Genomic DNA, 16,626 nt, shown 5'->3' with positions numbered 1-16,626 from the left:
GTGTTGATCCAGGCATCTACAGCAGTGAGGCAAAGGGGGTGGTCCTAGGCTGAAGGATGCTCTAGCAGAGGAGGTATGTTCTTCCAGTCTTCTTGGTCCACCTCTTCATGCTAGTTGAATCCAAAGAAAGCTATTGAAGTCTTTCTTCCTTCCTTTTCCTAACAGCTCTTAACAAAAACCTAGAAAATTACTTATATAATCCTACAGGGGCAAGAAGTATCCTCCAGGTGGGCAAGAGAGTGGCCTCTGTTGACCTTGGCCAGGCATCTTGAACTAATTCCTCCGCTGGAAGAATTGGCAGGAGTCTATTTAGTCAGAGCCAATCAAGGCTCCTCTTTAGAGATGAAGCCAATGTTGACCTCACAGCCAGTTCATAACCAGGCCAGAAGAGTTTTGCAAATTCAGAGGCTAAGAGTGGTCATCCACACACTGGGCACATGTGGTGACTGCCCATCTTCCCTCCCGCCATTTTTTGCATTGGGTTCTGGAGAATGCTGGTGCTCGGGTGGAAACAGCATCTGACATGGCCGTCTGTGATGGTGTAGTCCCCAGGCACAGCAATGGCCTTTATAATAACTGACAGCCACGGAGCATCTGTTCCAGACAGATGCTTTGCACACATTTCCTCATTGTGGCAATTAAGATTCCATCCATTACAGAGATGAGAAGTGCAGATCAAATGGTATCAGATAACAAAAAAATATCAAACTAATGCAGAGAATATAGACTTTCTTGTACCTGAAAATTCCTAGATCTGTGATGGCTTTGTGGTCATCCTACAGGTAGAGTGTGATCAAGATCCATGTTCCTTTTCTCTGTATTCTCTCAGATCTGTGTCTACACATGTATCAATTTAAGATGAGCAGCTAAGGGTACAGCTGCCTCAGACCTCTGGTTATGTACTGCACTTCCCCAAAGGAAAGATGGCATCCCTCAGGTTCATGTTCTGCTGGCACCTATCCCAGAGCTGCTTAGGAAACTACTGACCATTGGCCTGGACCAAGTCCTCCCTGCCAGTTCTCAGCAGAGGGCATGTGGGCAGGAGAATGGCTCTCTTTGTTGACCTTGGGCAGGCATCTTGCACCAATTCCTGTGTTGGAAGAATTGGCTGGAGTCTATTCAGTCAGAGCCAATCAAGGCTCATCTTTAGAGATGAGGCCAATGTTGGCCTCATAGCAAGGTTAATACAGGTGTACAGGAATCAGTCATAGTATTCCAGCCTTAGGTTCCCTTAAGCTAATCCACTCCCTACCCTAATTCAGGCCTTAATATATGGCTATGCTCATCCCCATATATGGCCATGTACTCATTTACCCACTTATGGTGCACATGCCTCCTAGTAAGTTTCTCTGGAGTTCTGCAGCCAAGTGAAATGTGATTTCTCTGTGTGTTGGTACAGAACAGCTCCTTTCTTGCCAATTGGTAGTGCCTTGTGGCTCTAAGTGTCATGGCTAAAACCATGTCATAGGATTTTTTAAGTGAGTAAGAAAGTCTTTCTATCAGAGAAAGAAAAGGTTGCATTGATTGATTGCTGGGCCTGGGGAGGGGTGATTATTCATCGCTTTGAAGAGCCACAGAGTTATATCTAATGCTGGAAAATCAATTTGTCTCCTCCTAGCAGCTAAAAGCAAGGCAGCCCCTCTTAGCATAGATTAAGGAGACAAAAGAGATGTGTTTTGTGGTCACTGTGTCAAGACTGACAAAATAAAACAAATCCCAGAACTCCGGGAGAAAGCAGCCATACCATAGAGCCCAGAGAAGCTGATCTGATTGGCAGAGAGCCCTGTAAGTACACACAACAAAGTTTGCCGTCATGGATCACCTTTCACCGGGCTCTGATGGAGTATAGGTTGGGCCAGGGTTCAAAGGCAAGATTTCAGAAGAAGTTTTGCTATGGGTCCTACCGGAGCTTATTCTAATTTAGTGTCTTCCCCCAAATATGTTCTAGAAATATCATCAGAACCTCTTATAGATGGGAAAATAAGAGAGACCATGTCTCTGTCTTCTGAACTGTGCCTACCAACATAACAGAAGTGTCTTTGGTGGAAACAGAGAGCAACTCTCTCATCCTTCAACCCCATTTCTGCCTTTCAGAAATGAACCGACATCACTATGCCCTGTATGTGCACAACTGTCGCCTCGTCTTCCTCCTGCGGAAGGACTTTGACCAGGCAGACACCTTTCGCCCCGCAGAGTTCCACTGGAAGCTGGACCAGGTAAGGCTCCCAGAGTATGCATGCCTTCTCCTTTGCAGAGACCACCAGTTTGCTCTCAGGCAGTGGCGGTGGGTAGGTTCTCCAGGTCTGCTCAGTTTCTTGGTTTTAGAAAAGTAAGTTCAGGAAGGCAGACAGCTTCTTAAGTCAGGATAAAACCTGCCACCTGAAAGCCCACAGTAGGGGAAAAGGGCCATGTGTGCCACTGAGACGCCATAGGGTCAGAGGACATGTAGACCATTGCACCTGCATCTGCTACGCTCACTCTTTGTTGAGCCCACGGAAAGATGTTTGTCCTGCCCCAGCCCATCCTCCCACCCCGCTCCCATCAAGCTGATGATCTCTGTTGATAGAAACATCTTTGGTCTTTGTGTCAGTGAGCATCATGTCTCCCCTTTGATGCTCTCCTTTTTTGGGTGACAGTATGACTTGCTTCTGGTGACAGGCGATTGAGAATGGGGAGAAGAGGACTTTGGGATAAAAGCAATGACAGAACATTGTTAACAGTGTCTGCTTTTCTGAAGTGAGAAACGTGACTCATTGGAGCTTTATGGCTTGATCACAGGGGCACACTTCTCCACGACAAAGCTGTGTCTGGGTTGAATTCAGAGCTTTGAAGTGTGTGTTCCTGAGGGTGGTACAGCACCGAGACTACCAGAAAACACTCGTTTGTGAGGAAGGGCATTGCACAGTGAGGAAACAAGACCGATATGGCCTTCACTGATAGATGAAACTGGGCAGGGTTTTGTTTTTTAAAAATAGTATTAATTCAGCAACAGAGAGAATGCCAATAGACAGGAATGAGATGTCACCTAACAATGCTCATTTTATAGACCTCAATGAGTAGGTTTCAACCTCTTATTTTGTGCTTCTGGGACCTGCAGACCTATTTTCTCTCTTGCGTACCTACTGTCTGCTACCCTGACCTTTCAGGGGCTGAGTGTTTCAAAATCCTGTGTTTTCTGTCTCCTATTACTCTGCCTCTTCTCCATCCTCTCCAAACCCCTCCCCCTCAGCTCCCAGTAGGACCGTCCTCAGCAAAGACGTACTCATACTGAAATGTTAGTGACAGCCGTCCCTTCCATCCTCACAGATGCTCACATGTATGCTCGGGGAACCCCAACATCTCAGCCCCACAACTCTCCTCTGATGGAGTCTGTGCAGTGTGAGGAAGGTAAAGATGTTGTGCTCAGGAGACAGAGTGGGGAGCCAGTGTCAAGTGTCTGGCCTGATCTTAGCAAAGGCCACCATGCTGGGTCCTGGGCAGCCTAAAAGATGGCACGTGTGTTCATCTGCATTTCCTTGTGTTAGGAATTCTGGGGCATGTAGGAATGGTAAAACGTTGACATTGTTTATATGATTTTCTCAGCAACCTCCCAGCTATGTCCTGAAGTGCCAGATGGCTTTTATGGGATGTTTTAAAATATAAAATACAAATTGAAGTGAATTAAAATAAATTCCATATTGTGAGGGGTTCTTTAATAAGAACATTGCCATACTGGTGGAGATAATTATAGACACCCTGAGGCATTTTCTGAGATGGGATTGAGAAGCAAGGATACAGTCAAATGAAGTTGCAGGATTTGAAATTAAAAATAGACAAGGAAGGAATCCTGGTTGTATAGATAGATATACCGTGAATGTAGCAATTCTGAGAGGAACTGAATCACTGAGCAATGCCCTGGTCTCAGGGATGTTCCTTTGGCTGGTTTTGTTTTGTTTTGTTTTGTTTTCTTAAGCCTGCTCTGTCCTGCGCAGGCTGCATATATGAGCCCATTCCCAGCTCTGTCACAGGCTTTCCATCGGGGCGTCCAAGCAGGAGATTCCAGCCCCAGGTACTTGCCCATGGCCCACAGCAAGCCATGGCCAACACCTATCCTTTCTCTCATGCTACTCCTTTGGTGAGCATACTGACTTAAAATGTAAAATCTATTCATTCATAAATAAGAATTATACTAAGCAAAATATTGGTAGCTGTCATGGAACCCTACAAGCTAACAGATCTTTGCTTGGCTTAAGCTCTATATTTGTCTATGTCTAACTTTGTGCAGACTACCTTAACAAAATACCCTTGGATGCATGGCTTAAGGGAAAGATGTTTAATTTCACATGACCAATAAGGTTGGGAAATGCAAGGTCAAATTGCTTATTAATACATGTTGTAATAAGATCTGTTTTCCTGGATACAGAGGACTTCCTTCACCTGCTTTGTCCTCAGTTCCAGAGAGAGAAAGATGGCACCCTCCTGTCTGCTCCTCTCAAAAAGAACCAAGCCTGCTATATGAAGTTCCAAGTCTTACTCCCTCATTTTATTTCTATTGCCTGCCCTAGGTGATAACTCTAAATATACCCGGGGTTTAGTATTTCATATGTGAGTTTGGGGAGGACCGAATTCAGTCTGCAGCATTTCTGTACTAATCTTGTGAAAGTCTGTACTAAGTCTTGCAGAAGTTGAAGGGACTCCTTTCTATCAGACATCCCAGCTCACAGGGACAGTTGGCAGGTGAAGGAAGGAGGCTGTAGTGAGAAGGGCATAGGAACTCTCCACAGTGCTCCACATTGGCAACCCAGTAGTGTGCACAGGCTAGCCCACAGAACCACCATTTTTGGCTTCAGCTCCCTGCGATGTCAGACCCTTACCAGAAGTTTCTCTCCTGTAAACTACCTGTTGCTCAGAACACACATACCTGATGAAGCTTCTCGACCAGGGACTACTCTGGCACATCTGCAGGGTCATGTGTCCCCTTGTTTGTCAGACTCGTCATGACTCTTTCTGCACCAACATCACACAGTCATCCCTCTCGTCTGCTTCCTCAGTGCCAAGCTCCTGGAATCAGGGTGATGTCTCTCTCAGCCCTGGCCGTACAGTGTGTGGCATAGCTCCAAGCACAGAGATTGTCCACATGAAATGTCTGCATAACAGTGAAGGGATGTGGAGGGAGAGTCGGTGGTGCCGGGAGTCGGGGAAGAAAGACGGGAATGGAGAGAAGAAAAACCAAGATATCTAAAAACAAACAAACAAAGCAAAACTTCTGGTGATGAAATGAAACTTTGATTCACTTCACTGAGCATTTAAAACTTCTGAATTTTTGCCATTGTTTTCCTTACTTTCCAGTCCTTAAAACAGTGTTTGCCTCTTATCTTTTCAGCTTATTTCAAAGATCCATTTGGATTAACCACCAGTGAGTCTATAGCTGGCCTTTGCCAAAAAGGATTCAAACTGGTCTAATATGCTGTGTGCAACTAAACTCTTGGCCTACCTTGGAAATTCTCAAAGCCTCTTATCGATTCTAATGCCTACTAGGCCTTTTTTATTTCTGCTCTAAGGAGCTTATTCCGTGTGTTAGACTCTGTGCTTCATCCCCAGATCAGTGTAGAACTAGAAGCCTTGGCTGTCTAGAAGTTTCCATGATCATGGGTCAAAAAGACAGTTTATAGTCTCACATGTAAGGCAGTGCTTGGGCAGATAGCAGGGCACATCCATGGTAGAGACAGCAGGCAGGGCTATTTGATGTAGCCCGTGGATCAGAAAGCACCCAGAAGGAACTCTGGAATGGAAAGGTACATGTGCAGAGGCAGGCATCCAAGATGGTAGTCAGTGAACAGGACCCAAGTGTTAGAATTCAGAAAAAAGTGGACCAAGCAAGAATTAAGTTCAAGTAGATTTTTATGTCATGTCACCCTCCTAGGCAAAAAGGTCATAATCAAAGTATCCATTATATCCATTACTCAATACAAAACTGTGGATGTTATGGGTGGGCAAACTCGAAGAGTCTTGTTACATCACATTCAAGCAAATATAACTCTGCCTAGAACAATACTGGAGGCCAGTGGCAGGGACTAATCTCTCCTGTTCCTGTCTCCACAGCCATGCCAGGACCCAAGTCCAGATAGGTGCATTTGAACAACTGACTCCTCCCTCATTGCCATTGAAGCTAGAGTATAATATTTTCCACATGACTCTCCAGAGGTGGCCATGACATGAGTGAAGCAGTCACTCATGCCCCAGAGGCATCATGTGTTTCCACCCCTTTTCCCTACGCTGATACCCCAGAAGGCCTTTGCCAAGGCACATGAATTGCCTGTAGGTGTAATGAGGCAGCCCGAGGAAATGCCTCTGAGAATCCAGGGCATCTCACTGAGGTGATGCTAACAGCAAGGGAAATGTCATTTTAATAAGATCTTTGCTCACGATCTACTAATGTAAATCCCTCAAGCCAGCAGTCAGTCATGTGCAAACTCAGACAAGAGCTCCCAGCACATACAGGGAAAGGTGTATCAATCCATGAGCCCTCTTGGCTTTAATATTATTTGGATATGGTTGATTCAGTGTTGTGAATCCTGATCATCTTCCCCTTGGAACTGTTGGTATTTGAATGGTGTTCCCTGGGACTCCCATTGGAGGAGATAACTTGAGTGACAGACTCCGTGAGACAGAAAGAGCACAGGTGGCCCCAATTCCTATGAGGGAAATCAAGTATCTGCGAAGAGAGCATAGAGCCCAGAAGAGGCAGAAATTGGTCTCATTTGGCTAGCCATTTTCTTGTCTGTGCATCAGGGACAGAGACAAGATGGGTATGGCTCACTCTGAGGGAGCTCACTCGTTCATGGCCAGTTAATGTTCCCTGGTAGCGTTCCCCTGCAGGGGCCTCAGACTCTAATAATTCTGTGCTACTAGGAGAAGCAGCAAGAATTAAAGAGGCCCAGCCCGGTGAGGCCAGATACCTAGCTGGGTGAATTAAAGATCTGTGTCTAGGCCATACATCTAGGCCTGACACTGTACTTTCAACTATCTGGAAGCTGAAAATCAGGTTTTCATGTAAGCCATCCCAATTTTCGATATGTTCTCGTTTAAAGTTATAATATTAGGCCAAACTGAATAATCTGCAGTATACCTTTATCTTCTGACTAGGTTCTTCTGTTCATCGAAAGGGGCACCTTTGATTTTAAAAAACTCTCTCTCTCTCTCTCTCTCTCTCTCTCAAGTTTAGATCTTCATAAATGAAGTTTACTGTGTGCTTCTTCTAAAAGAAAATCTCTCTGTATGTGTGTAAATATGGGTGCATGCATGCCCTAGAACATATGATAAAGTCTCTGACTGCCACTATACCATGCTAGCTGCCTCTCAAGCTTCCAGAGGTTTTTCTGTCTCTTCCTCCCATCACACCATAGAAGTGCTTGGATTTTCAAGATTTCTTTACTATGTCTGTATTTACATGGGTTCCAGGAATCCAAACCCAGGTCCTTGTGCTTGGATGACAAATGCTTTAGCCTGTGGGCCATCTTCTGAGCCTCTGCTTGTGTGCTTCTTAATGATCTTCATTCTCCCAGCTCCATAGCTCACCTCCCTGGAGAGAGAATTAATGCATGGTAACCAACACTGCCAGGCCACACCTAGAGGGAAAGGGTGGGACACAGAATCCCTTCATCTAGGCCACTAGTATTGACAATGGTCTTCCTCTTTCCAGTCACAGGCCTGGATTTTTCCCACAACAGAGATTTATACACATTTGTCTTGAGCCATGGCCTTTGCCTCTCAAGTCCATTGTTCTTACACAGAGTGTGAAAGCTCCTAGAGGAAGATTTAAAAAGGTCGCATCCTTTATTCTTGGAGAAGGGGCGTAGGAATGATGCAAAGGCAGCTTCCTTGCATTTGCCCATTCAGCCACCCTGGGAGTCAAATGGGTTAGTTCAATCATTATTATAGCCGGTGCCAAGGAGTTAATTAGAGAATGGTCAGTCCAGTCCAGACCAGTCATCTTAATGAGCAAAATAATTGGCCATTGTCAGCACTCGGATTCTGCTATTAAAGACTCACTCCTGGACAGGCTGGCATTGTTTCTTCTGATGTGAAACCCCTGCCTGGTTTAGCAGCCCCACCTGTAAGCTGTCTTCAGCGATGCCTGCCTTCCTCTGAGAGCAAGTGTCCCAAGCAGACTGGGAAGGTTGAGTGGAACCTTTGTTTTCTCATGCAGGTAGACTCCAAAGCAGGTTTTTCAAAGAGGCCAATCTTCGTGGTTATTATGAATCAATAATGGATACACACAGGGTCCCAAACACAATGGTACTCACTATCATATATAAAGAGAACCTAGAGAGTTTACCTTTCAGTATGTAGGAACACCGCCAAGCCGCTGCTCCTCTTAGGACCCACCCCTCCCCAGCTTCTTTCCATCTCCAGCAGAGCTTCTAGTCCTAGTGAGAGAAGTAGCTACATAGTGTGATGGTGCTGACAGAGAATGGTCCCCAGACCCTCAAGGCATAATCACTCCTCTCAGTTACTGGGTGGTCTGTTCGCTGAGAAGGTAATAAGAGGCATTGCTTACCCGGTTTGTTCTCTTTGTGAGATGGTGGCATGCAACTTGTTGCTAAGCCACACCCCTTCATCGGCCTTTCGTTGGGCCGTTGGGCCCTGCTGCACAGCTGCCTCAGTTTTCCTCTGGGGCATGACTCCTTACATAAGTATTTGAGGTAGCTACTTGTAGCAGACAGAAAACTAGCCCCCCAAAGACATTCATCTTCTATATACCATGTGCTTATATCCCCCTGTGTGGCAAAAAAAAAAAAAAAAAAAAAAAAAAAAAAGGTTGTTGTATTTGTGAGCAGTTAAGGATCTTGAGATGGAGAGATCGTTCCAGATTATTTTTATGGGTCCAATGTAGACAAGAGTCTAAGTGGGAAGGAGGCAACAGGACTTTAAAAACCTTTACAACGTGGGAAACTTTCCTCTCCAGAGCCCTCAGAAGGGATTTGGCCATGCTGACACCATGATTTTAGTCCACTGAAACTTATTTCATCCTCTGACCTCCAAAACCGTAAGATCATAAATCTATGTTGTTTTAAGCCACAAAGTTGGAGGTGATTTGTTATAGCAGCAAAAGGAAACAAATACATCACTGTGAGCCTTGGGGAGGTCTTGGAATCATAAATCAAGCCACGTGTCCCATCCCCTTGCACCTTACCGAGGTGACCCTGAGCTATGTTTTCAGAACAGGCCTATACCTCTGCACACCAGTGTAGGTGCCTCAGCCACAGGTTTCCTGAGACCCTCCATGTCTAGAAAGGCCCTAGGAGAGAAGGAGGAGGAGGCTGCCTAACCAGGACCTTCAGAGCTTAGACCCGGCTTCCCATCTAGCTTGGTTTCTCACTGGCTGTGTGATGAGGCTGTGCAAGGGGTAGATTTTGGGCTCTCTTTCCTTTCTGAGATGCATTATACTTTTGCCTAAGGGACCAGCAAGAAGAAAAGGAAAAGATTCTGCCTTCATTGAAAGAAAGATTGCATACTCTGTGCTTTAGTCTGGAAAGGCTAAGCTCAAATCAGAAAATGTTCTTTCTCTTGAAAGAACCTTCCCTCAGCTTAAAGCTGATCAATTTGATATGAACTTATACTGGGCTGCTTGAATCTAAAACTGTTCCTAAAAGGCTTATGTGTGAAAGACTTGGCTTCTGGCTGGTGAGCTTTTTGAGTCCTGATTGCATCATTGAAGGTTCTAATTTCAATGGGCTATAATCCATTGAACTCATGACCTAATATTGGGAAGGGGACCTCGTTGGAGGAATCGATCGCTGGGATCTACCCCTGAAGAGTACATCTTATATCTGGACCCTTTCTCTCTGTCTTTCTGCTTCCTGGCCACCATGAGGTGACTAGCCTTCTCCATACACTGTCACCATCAGCATATTCTGTCTCACTTCAGGCCCAGAACAATAGACTCAACCTGCCTTACACTGATATTCTGGAAACCATGAACTAAAATACTTTCTCCTTCAAGTTGCTTCTCTTGGGTGTCTTCTTTTTTTAACAGAAACAAAATACCAGCTTACACATATTCTCTGGATAGCACTGATGCCTTCCCCAAAGTACAGAAACCCACCCCAGCCTCCCTGAAGTTCACAGCACACCCCACTCTGCCTTTAAATCTGCTATGACGATGCTTTCTCTGGGGTAAGATCAGTCTACTTAGCTACAGTAAGTACAGCCTAGAAATAAAAGCACTGTTATTGCTGAGTTCCTTTCTACCACTAAGTGGAGGAAGAGCAGCCTGCCCCAAGATGAGAAGTAATTGTGAGAAGTGAACCAGAGGAAGATGCCATAGTCCACAATATTGACACCACCAATGTCCATTTACCTGGATGTCCCTCTGAATGATTTTCCGACTCATTCTTCTCACTGGATCTCTCTTGTAACCCAGAGTCATTGCCTTAGTGGCATCCAGGCTCTACTAGAGGTATCTCATGGTACAAAATGAAGTGTCAGGTCCCAGGTGGGAAGTTAGCAAGAAGAGACTGCTATGATTATGAAGAGAGTTCTGTGGAGAGGAGGTGCCAAGACTAGGGGAGGACATCAATAGAAGACCCGAGTGGTTTAGGGAAGATTATGTGGGAGGGTTAGGGAAGTACTGGTCAGTAGTGCCAGATACTATAGCATCTGTGTACCTAACCATAGGAAAACTCAAGGAGTTGGTAATTCTTTCCATGTCTTCTGGCAACATCATTGCCTCCCTGAGTTCCTACCTATCAATCAATCCCACTTGAGCCATTTGCTCGAAGAGTTGGTTTCAAACCACCTTCCCCAGATTTCTCTCACTACTCAAAAGGTTTGCTTCAGAAGATCCCATGCAAAAGCTTGAGTCAGGCCACAGAGTGTAGAATCCACAGTAGCAACACTGCCTTCTGCCCTATTGCAGTCCCTTTGCCTCATTCTCTCTGCTTGTCGGAGTCTAGAGCCATCTGGTTGCCTTCCTTTACCACTCAGAGCTGCTAACTACTCTACAGTGTCCTCCTGGGTGACAGATCCTACCCTTTGCAGGTCCCCTTTCCCTAAGTAGCACCTGTTCAACAAAGCTTCTCTCTCCCATGGAATCATTATTTGTGTTTTAGCTTGTATATCTGCCCAGAGGCAATGACTGCATGTTTTCAACAGACAGCCCTTAATACATATTTAAAAGCAATTCGAAAAAGAAGGCGATAAACCAGCATTAAAAAGAAGATTGTTTTATTGTTAAATGAGGAAATGGTGTCAACACAGTTAAAGATGCTCAGTAAATGAAATACCCTCTCAGATAATGAATTAAGCTGCCATCGCCTCGGGTGGTCCTGAGAGAGGCAGCTTGGCTGAGTCATGCTCCTGCCTTTCCAGGTTCTTTCCAAGCACCAGAGCCAGTGGGAAAGATGGAAGCTGGTGCCTTGGCATGGAACCCAAATGTTTGCTTTAGTCAGTATGGCTGATATTTTTCCCTCAGAGAAGAAAAGAGAAACAAAAAGAAAGAAAGAACTTAGCAAGGTTGAATCTTACTATAAAATGGCCACTTGTAATGATAATGCTTCTCCTCAGGAGAGGTGTATCCAATGCTCCATAGCATGCCCCTGTACATTGAGCAGCCTTGGAACCAACATCGCTTTGACTCTTACTTCATGTTGTGCACTTTCTTTTAACTCTACAAAATCTTGGGGTTTAGGCATAGCACTCAGGTTAGGGATAAAGACTTAGACATAGCTAGGAGATTCCATAGTTCTAACCTGACCAATAGAAGAGCCTTAAACATGACCTTAAAATGCCCAGACTCCAATAGAAAAAAAGGTACCATTGCTGTTTTAGAATGTGATTGGTTGTTATGGAGTCTCAGGGATGCATATTAATCAAATGATACACCATCTCTGGGGGCAGGCCCTTGAGAGTAGTGCAGTCTAGTTCTGAGGGTCCCGGGAACTTTTGTTGTTGTGTGTGTTTAAGAATTTCATATATTCATATAGAACATTTTAGTCAGATCTATCCCACTATTTCCTCCTCTTCAAGTTCTCTCCTATTTTTCCACTCGTCCCCCAATTTCATCTATTTTTTTTAAACCAACTGAGTAGAATAAGTGTTCCCTGTATGCATATGGCTGTAGGGCCATCTATTAGAGCATGGGTAGGCTCTCAGGGCTTGGATTCCTGAAGAAAACTAACATTCCTTCCCAGGACAGCCACCATGTTCCCATGGCTCCTAGAAGGTCCTCTCCCATACACAGAGCTCTAGGCTGTCTTGGTCTCCTGAAGGTCATGTGAACGCAGTCGCAAACACTTTGAGTTCATGTGCACAACAGCCTTATCGTGGCGAGAGAATGCTGTTTGGCTTAGGAAGTCCCGGTACCTCTGGCTCTCATGAATGTTTTTTCCAGCCCTTCTTTCATGGTGCCCAAGTCTTGAGAGGGGGAGTTTCCCATTTAGAGCTGGACACTTGGTACTCTCTAATGCTCAGCATGTTAACGAGTTGTGGGTCTCTGCATTAATGGACATTTGCTATAAAAACTGAAGATTCTCTGACAAGGGCTAAGAGATTCACTAATCTATGGTTATAAAGATAAGAGTTTGGGGGACAGTTTAATACTTTGTTCATTTACCATAATAACAGTACTAGGTTTTGCCCCAGGGCCTATAACCTATCTAACTGGAAGCTTTTAGTCCAATTACTGGTATGAGATATGAGTACCATGTTGTGGAACAAGCCTTAAATCCAATCAGAAAGTCATTGGTCACTCCAGTAACATTCATGGCACTGTATGCACAGTGTACATTCCTTGCCAATCATTACTGTAACTTATAGAGACCGCAGCTGGGTGAGTCTGTTGTCTCCTTTCTTCTCCCAGTACAGTGCACAGCACCTTCAATGCTGTGAACACTAAATAGGGATGAAGCTTCCATCTTGGTACTAGCTTGACTTCTTCATGTCTTATGACTCAAGTATGTGATATCGTCACCAATAGGATCTTATATCAGGTGTGCAAGAGCAATGGCAACAGACTCTAATTGGGAAAGGGATGTCTACGGGACCCCAGTAACCATACAACACAAAGAGAGGCAACGCATACATGGCACTGAGTTTTTTGTTCATTAACCTATGGTGCTTGGGAAAGGTACCGTCTCTCCATTATGGGGTATTCAATTTAACTCCTTTTCGATATCTTTGGAAGCTTCTAAGTAGTAGGATTCCGTTGTGGTAACTTTTATATTTTGTGATCTTGAATGTTATCATTTCCCAGACTCCTTCCTCTATCCTGCCCCTCCCCATTTAAGCCTCCCTATTCCATTATCTCCTCTTTGTTATCCTTAGCAATGTCATCCTGTCCTTTGCCCTTGAAATCTCCCCTCAATGGGCCATTGCTGGTTTCCTGACTTCAAACCTAAGGGTTCAAAGCCAGAATCCATACATAAGAGACAGTGTGAAGAATTTCTTTCTGAATCAGGGTTACTCATCAGCAACAGACTGGTGATTTCTAGCTCAAATCATTTACTTACAATTTTCATAATTAATTTTTTTCTTTGCAGTTGAATAATATATAGAAACCACATTTTCATCCATTTATCAGTTGACGGTCATCTAGACTCTTTCCATTTTGTAAGCTGTTGTGAGTAACACAACTATGAACATGGATGAAAAACTATCTCCATAGTAAGATCCCGAATCTTCGGATCTTGGGATATTCCCAGGGGTGGTATAGTGGAAGCACATGGCAGATTGTATGGCAGATTTATCTCTAGCTTTTTGAGGAAACCCCACATTGGTTTCCATGGTGGATGCACCAATTTTTACTCCTACTAACAGTGAATAAATGTTCCCCTCTCCCTACATCCAAAGCAGTATCTGTTGTCATATTTTTTAAATCTTAACCATTCTTACTAGAATAAGATGAAATCTCAAAATAGCTTAATTTGCATTTCCCAGTGGGTAAGGATGTTTAACATTTAAAAAAAGGTTTCTTAGACATTTCTTTTTCTTCTATTGAGAACTCTCTGTTTAGTTATAATGTTTAAATGGAGTGGGTTTTTTCATATTTAATTGATTGATTCTTTGTATAATTTAAACACTAACCCTCTGTCAGAGATATAGTTAGTAAAAAAAATCATTCCCGTTTCTTAGGCTACCTCTTCACTCAAATGATGATCCTATTTGTCAATTGCTAGTCTTAATGCCTTTGTTACCAGGATCCTATTCAGAAAACACTTTCCTACATCTATAAGTTGAAGCATTTCACCAGGCAATGGTAGCACATGCCTTTAATCCCAGCACTTTGGAGGCAGAGGCAGGCAGATTTCTGAGTTCCAGGCCAGCCTGGTCTATAGTGTGAGTTCCAGGACAGCTATGGCTACCCAGAGAAACCCTGTCTCGAAAAAAAAAAAAAAAGAAAGTTGAGGCGTTTGCCCTACTTCTCTATTAGATTCAGAGTATCATATCATATGTTGAGGTTCTTGATCCATTCAAAGTTGAGTTTTGTGTAGACTGGGAGAGAAGGATCTAGAAGCTCTCTACTCTTACCAGCACCCTTCATGGAAGCTGCTGTCTTTTTTTCCAGTAAATATCTTTGGACTTGGTCAAACATCAGGTGCTAAAGAAATATGGGCTTATTATGTAAGGATCCTCAGTTCTATTACCTTTATCAGTATGTCTGTTTTTATACCAGTACGGTAAGGTCCTATTACTTTGGCTCTGTAGTATTACTTCAAATCAGGGACAATTACACTTCCATTAGTGCTTTTATTGTTCAGGACTGCTTTGACTATCCTGGTGTGTGTGTGTGTGTGTGTGTGTGTGTGTGTGTGTGTGTGTGTGTGTTTACACATGAATTTTAAAAAATAGTTTTTCCAGTGTCTATGAAGAATCTCATAGAATTTTGATGAGGAGTGCATTGACTCTATAGATTGCTTTTGATAAGATGACCATTTTCATAATATTAATCCTACTGGTAGATCCATGGGCATGGAAGGTCTTCCCATCTTCTAGTAACTTCTATTTATTTCTTCAATGTCTTAAGCTTTCACTATAGGCTTCCATTTCCTTGGTAAGATTTATTGCAAGGTTTTTTAGACTATTGTGAATGGGATAGTTTCCTTGATTTCTTTCTTGGTATGTTGGTCATTGGTTTATAGAAAGGCTCCTGATCTTTGTGTGTTAATTTTATAGTCTGCTACCTTGCTGAATATGTTTACTAGCTGTAGGAGTTTCCTCGTTGAGTCTTTAGAGTCTTTTTTATATAGAATCATATCATCTGTAAAATAAATACATAAATAAAAGGATATTTTGACTTCTTACCTTATATCTTGAACCATAGCAAGAAGCAAAGAAATTGCTGTATGAGTAGAATGGGGCTTTTGAAACTTCAAAACCCACCCCCCAGTGATATACTTCCTCCAATAAGCCCACACGTATTAAACCTACCCAAACAGCAAATAGCCCCACCAACCAGGGACCAAGGACTCAAACATCTGCACCACTGGAAACAATCTTATTCAAACCCCCACAATGACCTCACTTCTGGGGAACAGTAATGAGACAGTCATTCATGCCCTGAAACAAGAGGAGACTGCAGAGCCAACTTCCCAGAGAAGACCTCTCCTTTGAGGAAGTCTTGAAGAGCAATAACCCTGGAGGCCCAGCGGTGAGATTAATTTGTTCTACCTTCCCTGCTTCCTCCTAATCTCCTACGAGTCATCTGTTTCCATCCTTAATGTCTAAACATGCAAATATTGCCGCACTTACTGCTCATTAGTTTAGCTAAAGGAAGTGCCCTTTAATTATGCCTCTAAATAATGAACCTCCTCCATCACCTTGACAATCAGTGCATATTTAGAAAGAAGCAAGGCCTCATTATGAAGCAGCAACTGCATCCCTTGGCTTCTTAGAAGATGGTAGCTTTCGTGAGGCAACAGAATTGGGAATCACAAGACAAGCAAGCCTTATGATTGCCTTAGCTCTTTGTGGCCTTACAGGCAAGAATGGCAGACAACTGCTTAGTAAGACATTACATTTAAGAAATAAAAGGAAAAGTACTGTTTGCCATAACACTCTTGTATCCCACTCCATAAACTCCTGATCTCTAAGTATTAGGTCTAAGCTCACAGTGACTTTTACAGTTCAATCCTGACTATTTGTTCTGCACTAAGTCTGTGGAAATGAAAGTCATTTGACTAAAGTGTTAAACCAAACCCACCGTTCTGCAAAGCTCCACGTTGCTTACCATTATGCTTTTATTTTGTTGAGATTTATGTAGCTTGGCAGAGCTAAACCTTGACCATATTTCTCCATTTGTTGATCTAAAGAGAAAGCCACAGGAATTGTTTGTTGACATTCCATTGGCAATAGCAAAGGCAGAGTGGACAGCTCTATTGTGAACCTGTCTGCCTGGCCTGGATGAATGAAGCTCATGTCGTGGAAACAAATCATCCCTGCTGTCTGGCATGCCACATTCCTGGTTCATCTGTCAATCCTGGATTCATGGGCCACATCCCTGGTGGACACCAAGTCCCACAACAATAGAGAACTGACTTTACATCCATTATGGGGAGAGATTACAAACATTCATTCCAACTCTCCCTGCACTTTGTTGCATTGAGTTTTTTACTGGTTCAGTTCCTTCACTACCCTGGGATAGATAAC

At 43.7% G+C, this 16,626-nt stretch overlaps 1 protein-coding gene across 1 annotated transcript in view; it reads left to right on the top strand.

The window, feature by feature from the left end:
* Positions 1–16,626, top strand: part of Clstn2 (calsyntenin 2) — a 593,894-nt gene that overhangs the window by 509,587 nt on the left and 67,681 nt on the right. The window contains exon 8 of the mRNA XM_031345279.1: positions 2,095–2,216. Within this exon, the coding sequence (XP_031201139.1) occupies positions 2,095–2,216 (122 nt within the window). The remainder of the gene's footprint in view (positions 1–2,094; positions 2,217–16,626) is intronic.

The sequence above is a fragment of the Mastomys coucha genome, unplaced genomic scaffold (genome assembly GCF_008632895.1).
Source record: "Mastomys coucha isolate ucsf_1 unplaced genomic scaffold, UCSF_Mcou_1 pScaffold23, whole genome shotgun sequence".
NCBI classification, from domain to species: Eukaryota; Metazoa; Chordata; class Mammalia; order Rodentia; family Muridae; genus Mastomys; species Mastomys coucha.
This window is presented reverse-complemented; position numbering and strand designations above follow the sequence as displayed.